General features: G+C 39.0%; 1 protein-coding gene across 1 annotated transcript; it reads left to right on the top strand.

Annotated features, from left to right (window-relative positions):
* The first annotated feature begins 314 nt into the window (after nt 1–314).
* LOC100891648 (E3 ubiquitin-protein ligase MARCH8) lies at nt 315–7,661 on the top strand. The gene is made up of 3 exons (XM_003728669.3): nt 315–1,004; nt 5,954–6,114; nt 6,661–7,661. Exons 1-3 carry the CDS (start codon nt 797–799, stop codon nt 6,946–6,948), a joined length of 657 nt encoding a protein of 218 aa, XP_003728717.2. The 5' UTR covers nt 315–796; the 3' UTR covers nt 6,949–7,661.
* The last annotated feature ends 2,450 nt before the right edge of the window (nt 7,662–10,111 follow it).

Raw genomic sequence — 10,111 nt, 5'->3', positions numbered from 1 at the left:
CGGTGTGATAAATGTAGGTGCATGGAAAGTAGGCACTCTGCTCTTATCGTAGCGCCCTTATCTGCATGTTGAAATAATTGATTGAATATCGTTTTCATCATGAGTATGCGGAACCGCCTATATTAACTTGACATAAAAATGTAAACTGGGGCATTCATTTCTATTTGGATAAGTTACTTAAAATCGCCCAAATTGTTCTCGAAAGAATATGCGCTTTTCAACTAAATCTCAGTCCCAGTCTCGATTCCCTTGTATTGTATTCTCCAACTAAACAAACGTTACACTCGACTGATTTTGTAAGGATTTTAAAACAGATTTTACCCATGTAGATTCACATAGACAGGCCATGCAGTGCGCGGGGATTTATAGTTATACATAGACATTCATATAACGTGGAGAGACACATTATCGACTTCATTTTGGGGTAGTTATCCCAACAATGAATATTGCTGATCTAGCATTTGTTTTGGATCATTGGGAACACCTTATGAATGCCAAGTTGGTACGAGCGATTCTTTTGGGAGAATGAACAACGCGAATACGGACTATCCTGTGTATACCAGCGCCAACACATCGAGGATAAAGAAATGTCGTCAAATTGAAGTCGCCGAGCGAAACGCGAAGACAATAACTATTGTTGAATCGGTGTATCAGAACGCCTATATTATAAGATGATCGACCTGTGATTTATGGGAATTTTGTTTCAGTTTGTTATCTACGGAAAGCTGGTCCTAAGACAGTTCAGAGACTGAGGATAGGCGCATGAGATTGGAATCCAAGCGAGACAAGAATAGAAATGGGTGGGAAAGGAAAGAAATACTCGGTGACGTCGCCGAAAGCCTTCGACAATCGTGCGTTTGAAGGCGACAGCGGTGTTGACAGTCATGAAGGAAAGAATGGGAGCTTGGTCACTTCTCAACCTCCTTCTCCACGAATCAAGAATTTCGAGAAGTATACGTACCCGAATGTGTGTACATACTGCAAGAGCATATGGGATAGGAAAGGTGAGATAATAAATAATTATAGGCAAGTGTCAAATTGTGGATAGAACGGTACTTTTATTTGTTTATTACTTTACTTACTTTACTTTAATACACGATGTTGTAGGTCTAAGCCTGTTCTTCGATCCAGGATTCTTCCATGGTTACTGCTATTTGTTATGTTTTCTTCTTTCTATCCTCTCCCAGCTCTTCTTCTTTATCTTCTTCTTCTTCTTCCTCTTGTCTCCTCCTCATCATCGTCATCCTCCTCCTTCTTCCTTTTCACTTTCTTCTTCTGTCTTTTCTCTCCGTTGATGCCCCAAATAACATGAATTATTCCGATGACACTTTAGTTTTAAGATCTTGACCACTCTCGTGTTTGTACTACGTGTATTGGACTTCCATAAAATATAGTTTAAGAATATGTTTCTTTCTTTTGCATTTTCTTTTTCTCTAAAATGTATAAGGAATTAACTAAACTTCTACATACATTCAAATACATTTGTACATACTTTTCAAATTACAGATACATCAAACATAATACAAAAATCAACACATGAGTAACAGTAATAGGGTAACAACATAAAGGGTAACAAATATTGAAACGAAATATATATCTTTACCGTTCATTAAAATTAAAAAAATACATTAATTCAAGATCATACAACCGTTTCACGTTATCGTTATTTCAAATTAGAAATATGACTCGTAAATTACATTTACTTTGATTACAAGAACAGATTAAGGGAAGATCTCCTTTTGCGACAGCCACCCAAATTGAAAAAAAAAATGCGGGTACAGCTTAGAATGATATATCTATGATAAAATAGGGTTAGGGTTAGGGATAAGGTTAGGGTTAGGGTTGGGTTAGATTTTAGGTGGCTGCCGCAAAAGGAAATCTTTCCCAGATTAACGGGATTTAAGTTATCTGACCTTATATGGACTGCGACATTATGGTAAGAATAGAGAAACCAGCACTGCGGGGAAACCATAAGTCTGAAAACGATCCCTGTCAAAACACGATACCTAACGTCAATATTATCTTAAATGCATTTTATTGTATACGAGATGAAAGCACAGTTTTCGCTACCAAGGTCAAATCCACGCATGAGTTGACAAAATCTTTTGTGATTATTACCTGTCTAAAATCTAAATGTGTTTCTCTTTCCCTCCCTCTCTCTCTCTCGTTATATTCTCAGGTTTGTTTGTATTATGGTGTTTGGTAATACCTAAACCATTGAATTTCCAGTTTGCTTATTCACACATGAATGAAAAGTAATGTAATATGCGTTTACTTTGACTGGAAAGGGCATGATACCCAGTTTCTATATTCACGCAAATTGGTGAATAGTAATACCACGCATCCATGTTTGAATTGACGATACATTTGTATTTATCCCAGAAAAAAAGATTATTTTCATAAAGTAAATTTCATGAACTTTCAAATAACATTTTGATTGAATTAATATATATTTCACCGAGCAACTTTTTGTTTTGAAAATCGCATGTCAATCAATTTCTACTCTAATTCTACTTCCTTTTCCTTTTTGAAATCCCAAATTGGCAGGAAAGTATGTTTAAAAAATCCCTGAATCAAGTCATCTATCTAGCAAATGATAGTACATGTATTAAACACGATCGCTATATATTACAAAAAACAACAACCCAAGGCATTGTCAATAGGCTTGTGGGTCACATAATTATGCATGCCTATCGAAATGTGCGATCTTGAATTGAATTGAATTGATATCTTTATTTATACACTGTTAAAAAAGCCCAAACAGTTAAGACTGATTTTCATTTGGGCAGTGTTAGACAATGTAAATACATCAAAATGATAATGGTACATCAAATGACATATTTAAAACAAACAAGAAATAATCAAGATAAATATCTAAAAATAACGATAGAATAGTACTGCCGAATAAGTATATTTATATGAATAACAATAATCATGAGTGTCCAAACAAGAGTATTGCAAATATACTTCAAATTAAAATAGGCAATACACATTGTTACTAGTGCGTATAAACTGCCAGAAATGATATATTAAAAACAAATCAAATATGGCTGGTCAAGATTCTGCATTATTACAATTAAGGATATGATTACAATTGTATTTTACTTGAAGGTCCCTTTTGCAGCCAACCTCAAATTCTGTAGAACTTTGCAGGAATTATGAATATATCATGTATGTCCTATCTGTGAAATTTAAACGTTAGTAGTGTCCTAATATTCAAATTATGCAAGGAAACCTGTTTACTTGCTAGACTTCACTGTCAGACACTATTGAGTGACTGACTGGCTTTTTTCTTCTTTGGTAATAACATACATGAAAAGAGTTGTAAAAGGGTACATGAGCATTTGTCTACATCAATAACCCACTTCTTGTGATGGCCAAGATTAAACTGATTGAATCTTTGCGCAGCATAAAACGTATGACCATTCGGTACAATTGTCTGAAAATCAAGACTATTACTTCTGGGCTCTATGGGTGGTATTCCGGTAGCGCGTACTAAGTTAGCGCATACTTAGTTAGTTCACACTTTTATGGAGTGCCTGTTGCAAACTAATTTACCCTGTATAGATTATTTTAATCCTTCAATGAAAAGTGTCAAAAAATTAATTTTGCAATGAAATGGGAAAAAAAAGATAATATGAGTATGAACTGAATTTCAACGAAGTTTTGGGTCGATTATCTTTGTCATGAATATTGAAGGAGGAAGATGAAACCTAGCATTCCATAGAAGTGTGAACTAAAATTCTTGTTTAGTCTGGACTTAGTCCGGGCTTAACTTATGAGAATACCACCCTATAGCCCTAAAGTCGATTTGACAACTAATAGTCGTTATTTTCCCACTTGAAGACATTTTCAAGCCCAACTTTTTTTAGGGAAGTTCTAAATAAGTACTATCTTTCAAATGTAGTTGGAATTTAACTTTTTCATTTTTTTGGCCTGTAAATGGGACATAGTACCTTTAAGTCAGTAAAGGAACACTTGAAAGTGAATTAAAATAACAAGAAAATGAGGTATTACGTAATCTGAACATGATTTGTATTGAATATATCAAAGGATATTGAAATTGCCCTTGAGTTATTTTTTCGGAAATAGCTGCGTTCGTGTAAAAGAAATCCTACTTGCGTAGATTTTTAAAAAACTTTCCTTTTACAGTTAACACTAGTACTTGTGCGGGAGTGATCGTTCTACAGTCCCACATAATAGGTTTAAGTATGTAAGGTTTTAAAGGGCACAGTAACGGGTACCTATATGGGTTAATCCCAATAATCAAACCTGAACACAAGTCACAACGACATCAATCAGGGAACAATTCTGATAATTCGCACAAATCTTTACATTTATGTACAAAGGCCAATTGCAATCCATTAATAGTGTACAGCCGTATGACTGTGTTCAAATGTATTTGGTGTGAGTTTGATTCAGTGAAAGTATTTGTTTGTTGAGCAAACTAACCATTCTTACTTATCACATCGGTAAACATGGCAAAGCGAAAGTGGCATAACTTTCTATGGCTTCTCGTGCACAAAAAAAAAGGAATCCACGATAGAACCGTTTGCTATTGTGTTTTTTTCGGGGAATGGGGGGGGGGGGGGGGGGTGGTTACTGCATAACTTTCGCGCTATGCTGACTCTCCCTCCATACACTTCCTCTTGTCACGAGCAGCCACTTCTTTTAGACCAACCTTCTCTAGCTGCTATACATTTTTTCAGCATATCTTTCCATCAAATTGTAGGTCTTCCTTTCCCTTATGCCATCCACTTCCAGATCACACGCTCTTTTCACAGCTTAATCATCACCCCTTCTCAACACATGACCCGTCGTTCTCAATCCACTTCTTACAACTTCCATCACAGTTGCTGCCAGACCCTTTACATGAGCTCAATTGTGTTCTTTCTATCGAACAGTACATGATTGACCGTATCTGGACACCTAACCCCTGGACATCTACCCCCCGGATAACCACCCCAGTCAATAATTCCCCCTAGGACAACTGCCCCTAGGACAACTATCCCCTAGGACAACCACCCTCCAGGACGACTACCCCCAGGACAACTACTCCCGGGCAACTACCCCTAGAAAACTACCCTAGGGCAACCATCCTCTAGGACAACTACCCCTAGGACAAGTACCCCCGGACAAGTACCCCCAGACAACTACCCCCTAGGATAGTTTTCGAGAGGGTAGTTGTCCTAGAGGATGTCGTAGGGGTTAGTTGTCTGGGGGTAGATGTCCGAGGGGGGGGGGGGGGTAGTTGTCGTAGGGGGTAGTTGTCCGGGGGTAGTTATCCCGGGGGTAGTCGTCCTAGAGGGTGGTTGCTCTAGGGGGTAGTTGTCCTAAGGGGTAGTTGACTGGGGTGGTTATCCGGGGGGGGGGGGGGTGGATGTCCAGGGGGTAGGTGTCCTATAACCGTGCATCACACCACACACCTTCCGTATCATGGCTCTTTCTGTTCTCCTCTAAATACCATTTCTGCTGTCTTCTCAATCCAAGTTCCTGAACCATATAGGGAACCAAATTGCTATAACGTCATACTCGCTCGTCGTCCTGGTTACTGGTTCTATAAAACTGAGCCTGCGCATGAGGCTCACTGCGAATTCATTCAAGCAACGGGCTGGAGCAGGGCGAATTCAATGTTTTGGGCCTGGTGTGATCAACACAAAAATCGTTTGGAACCAGCAAACCTTGAAGACTTGGCCCATGATGATGACGTCACACCATCGTTGTTAATTCTACCATAGGCCTTATAGATCTTGCCTTTGATTCTCATCGTAAACGTTCTACCAGCTAGGAAAGAGGCAAGCTCATATACTAAATGTGTAATTTTCTTACCACTATCTCGTATCCATCACCACTGTTGGTCGAGTCCCCAATATAACGAAACCTATTAATCAATTTTATTTTTGTATTTGTTTACGTCCCGATGTCGTGGTGATCATTTTCGTTGCACATTTAGGGAGCACTGAACTGGTAACACCGTGTGGTTGTGACGGTACATCGCTCCTCGTCCACGAGATCTGCCTCGAGTCCTGGCTAAAGAGTAGCGGCAAGGTCCGTTGTGAAGCTTGTAAAACTGACTACAGCATCAGAAATATCAAAGATCTACAGGCCGAATTGGTAGGTATTAAAGGCCCACTGCCCTACGCATAGCTACTTGCGCCCTCTATATAGCAAACAATCCCTAATCGGTGACCATTGGTCCCCATGATCCTCTTTTTCTTATGTTAATTGAGAGCTGATTTTATGAGATAAACACCTTTCAGTGACCTTGCAGGGTGGTCTTAATCCCTCCTGTGAACTAGTTTTAAAACCTTTATAACAATTGGAATAATAAATGAGAGATTACGTTGGTAACGTTAAAGACAACACATTGGAACAGTATTTATATAAAGAATATAATATATCATCCCCACATTATCTCCATGTTTGCTTGATGTTGTTGTTGTAGTTGTACCTTTTTTTTTTTAGGGGGGATCCAGATTAAAATTTGGTGCCATGTGCACTACACACCTTTCAGTGACCATTGCCCTGCATTACCACTAAAATATATCCCATTTTTCACATCCATAATTATATCCAATGGCTGATCTTGAAGACCCATGCCTGCTCTCTCATAATTCTTTCTTTCTTCTCTCTCTTGCCTCCTTCTTTATCTCTATCTAGATGGTTCAGAAAGTCAACTTTTGCCTCATCGCCATCTTCATGCCGGTAGGCGTCGTCGTCATCGTCGGCGCTTGCATCATCATGGACTCCATCAGTCGAGCACGGGCCAAGGCCGCTGTAGCCGGTATCCCCGTGGAAGGTCTCGGCATCCCCATGGATCGTTTCGTCATCTACTGTATCATCCTCGGCTCCCTCACGCTGGCCGGCATCATCAAGACCATCTCGATGATGAAGAGGAAAAAGTTGATCGCGCTCGATAACCTGACCGCGATCGGCAACGAGGCTTGATCGACCCACCGCCACTTGATAAAATACAAAATGGCGTCGGCATGGTATTAGTCCCAGAGACAATTGGTTTTGATAAAGAGAATGTGACCAATCCGGTTCGAATTGGAAAAATATTGGCGAATACTGTTCTGTGCATGGGCAAGCACATAACAAAATAATATACGCCATGTTGATTATTAATGAAACACAAGTTGGCCAAACTCTGTGTATTGGGCTGGGTAGTCCCATAGCGTATTGAACGAGATAGTTGTGACGCGTTAAAAGGACAATTTATGCAGATCACTCTCACACAATCTGTATGGGAGGGAACAATTTTTGCGCTCCATGAATATGACCTAGGAACGAGCATAGCTTCCGTTAAGGTAATCAGTTATGATCGGATGATATTAGACGATCGAAGGGTAAATCAACGTCAGATATATAAAAAGGTGTCAGTTGGATTTTGCTAGACTTGAAAAGTTGTGCTATACAGTAAAGTAATATGGACAGTCATACCCGAAAACTAAAACCTATATATTCGCCTTGTTTTCATAAAGAAGGCGATTTGACGGATTCATGCCCATTTATCTCGTAGCATGTTTGTATTTTCCTTGTTTTGTTTGTAATTATCTTTATAGTCTTCTCGTCTGCATTAATAAAATTGACTGAAACCCGGGATTCGATCGTCTTAAGCAATGAAACATATCATAAAGAACACTCTAATATAGAAAAAACTTTCATTTTGATTCATATGGTAATTTTGCCGATCCCACTTCTTTATTGTTTTCGTTATGTTTGTTTGTTTCTTTGTCTTTCAGCTTTGATATATCACATATATCATTAAGGTAATCCTTGGTCCGGAGGTTCGAACAAGTTATAAAGAGATTCCACTGTAGTGTTATTCATATCTTTTACTGTTTCAGCCAGTGGTGTGGCATGGGTCCATTTAGAGGAAGGATGGGGTGGGGTGGTGTGGGGGGGGGGGGGGGGGGGTGCAGGAGGAGGACTGGTAGTCTTACGAGGCCAGGATGAAATGCGAGGGAGAGCGCGGATCGAGTCATCGTGCGTGAGGATAGAGTGGGGAGGGGGGGGGGGGGGTCTGTTCTCCTTTTTCTTCTACATTCCGTCTCTGTGTATATCTCTGTCTCTCTCTAACTTTTTTCTGTCTGTCTGTCTCTTTCTTTCACTCGCACTTTCGCTTCTAACCCCCCCCCCCCAATCCTCCCTACCCTACCTCTCTTTCTTTGCCCAATCAACTATATAGAAGAGGGCGTGTACTTGCCCCACTAATATAGCAATTATATCGGTCGTTTTCAGTAGAAACGAGTGTGCTTTTAAAACAGTCAGTCGATTTTCTTCGGTCTCGCAAGCTCGAGGAATGTTTCCATACATGTCTGTTCTTTACTTACGGTCTTACCATTATTGTCTGAAAGTGTTGTGGTATACAGGTTCAGTCACTTGATTCTCAATCCAAGGGTACCTGGAGATTGATGGGGTGATTGTACAATCGCAGGTTCTTCAGGAAGAACAGCATTGATGCTGATGAGTCTTGACTGAGTAAATTGAATTATCTTTATTTTTCAAAATCATCTTTATCACTAATCGTGTCTTATCAATATTAAATTCTTTGATAATTTTGTCCCAAGAAGGGAAAAGGGGGGGGGGGGGGGAGTATTTTGGACGAAAACAAAATCGCTCATTGACAAAATGAATTGAAAAAAGGTCAAACTGTTTTCTTGTATATTAATTATTAATGGTTGCAATATCTCGAGTAGCAAATATATAGCTCAGCTTACGAAATAGTACTAACTACAGAAAATAGAAATGGACAATTAATAATATTTATTCAAAAAAAGGGGGAGGCATGCGATAATTGTGTATTGACTAAATGATTTTCTACTTGTATTCATATTATTATATCACATAAGTTTATATTTTATGCTTCGTATTTGTTTCGTATCTGTAATATACATTACATGTACATGTCTTCCTAATGTCTTGACGATTGTGAGGTATATACACACACACACACATATATATATATATTTGAGACTCACAAGTCTTCCAAAGGTAACCCTTTTTTTTGGGGGGGGGGGGGGGTGCAGGCCTGTTACTGACACATGCCTTTGTTATAAGAAGTGACCCACTACCCACTACACGTCTATGCAAAATTGAAGACATTTAATACCTGTATTAATGATGTCAGCAGTCTCTGTATCAACTCTAAACAGTAAGCTTTGTATGAAATTACATTTTATATATGAATAAAGGTGTTTTTTTGTAAACAAAAGGGATATTCCAACTCTAAGGTCATTCCTTGCAGAGACAAACATATGCGGTTTGAGAGAACATAAAAGAGGGATAATGATAATCACAGTGGTTATGAGAATGATGATGATGATGAAAGTAGTGGTGCTGCTGATGATGATCTCCCCTTCTTTCAAATTTATATTAACTACATGATGATGGTGGTGGTGGTGGTAGATCGGTGGTTGTGGTGGTGATGATGAGTTGGTGGTGATGATATTGGCGATGATGATGGTGGTGGTGTGAGTGATAATGATTTTGATGATGATGACGGTGACGATGATGATTTCCATTCTTTCAAATTATATAATCTGTATGATGATGGTGGTGATGATGATGATGATATCTCTCTTCTTTCAAGTTGTAACACTCTTTCATTTTCCCCTGCACTCTTTACATGTCTTACATACACACATCTCTCTAACTCTTTCTCTCACACACATACAGATCGTCAGATTTATTCTTAATTAAGTTCACTTTTTGTTTTTTCCCTCATTCTCCTTTCTCCCTCTCTCTCTCTTTTCCTCCCCTTGCACTTGCCTTCGCTTTCTCCGACTATTCTATTTCTTTCTTTCTTCCCACCTCTCCCAACCTCGGTCGCCTCTCATTTTCTTTTAATTCGTCGTCACCCTTTCCCTGTCCTCTTTTCTTAAAGATAATCTTGAGTTCTGGTAAAAAAAGAAAATGAATGCTCACAGAATCTAACGAAACTTACACTGAATGTTCAAGATTACAAATAAATGTCATGTGCCAAACAATTTTGGAAGAAAATGTATACTGGCTGAGTAATGAGCATAGAAAGATAAGGAAATCAGGGTAGTACTAGCCCCGACACCATGTGTGTTGTCCTATATACATCTTTCTGTGTAAGTGATTG

The sequence above is a fragment of the Strongylocentrotus purpuratus genome, unplaced genomic scaffold, assembly GCF_000002235.5.
Source record: "Strongylocentrotus purpuratus isolate Spur 01 unplaced genomic scaffold, Spur_5.0 spur5_scaffold_16, whole genome shotgun sequence".
Taxonomy (NCBI): Eukaryota; Metazoa; Echinodermata; class Echinoidea; order Camarodonta; family Strongylocentrotidae; genus Strongylocentrotus; species Strongylocentrotus purpuratus.
The sequence above is the reverse complement of the archived record's forward strand: the minus strand, read 5'-3'. Positions and strand labels throughout refer to the sequence as shown.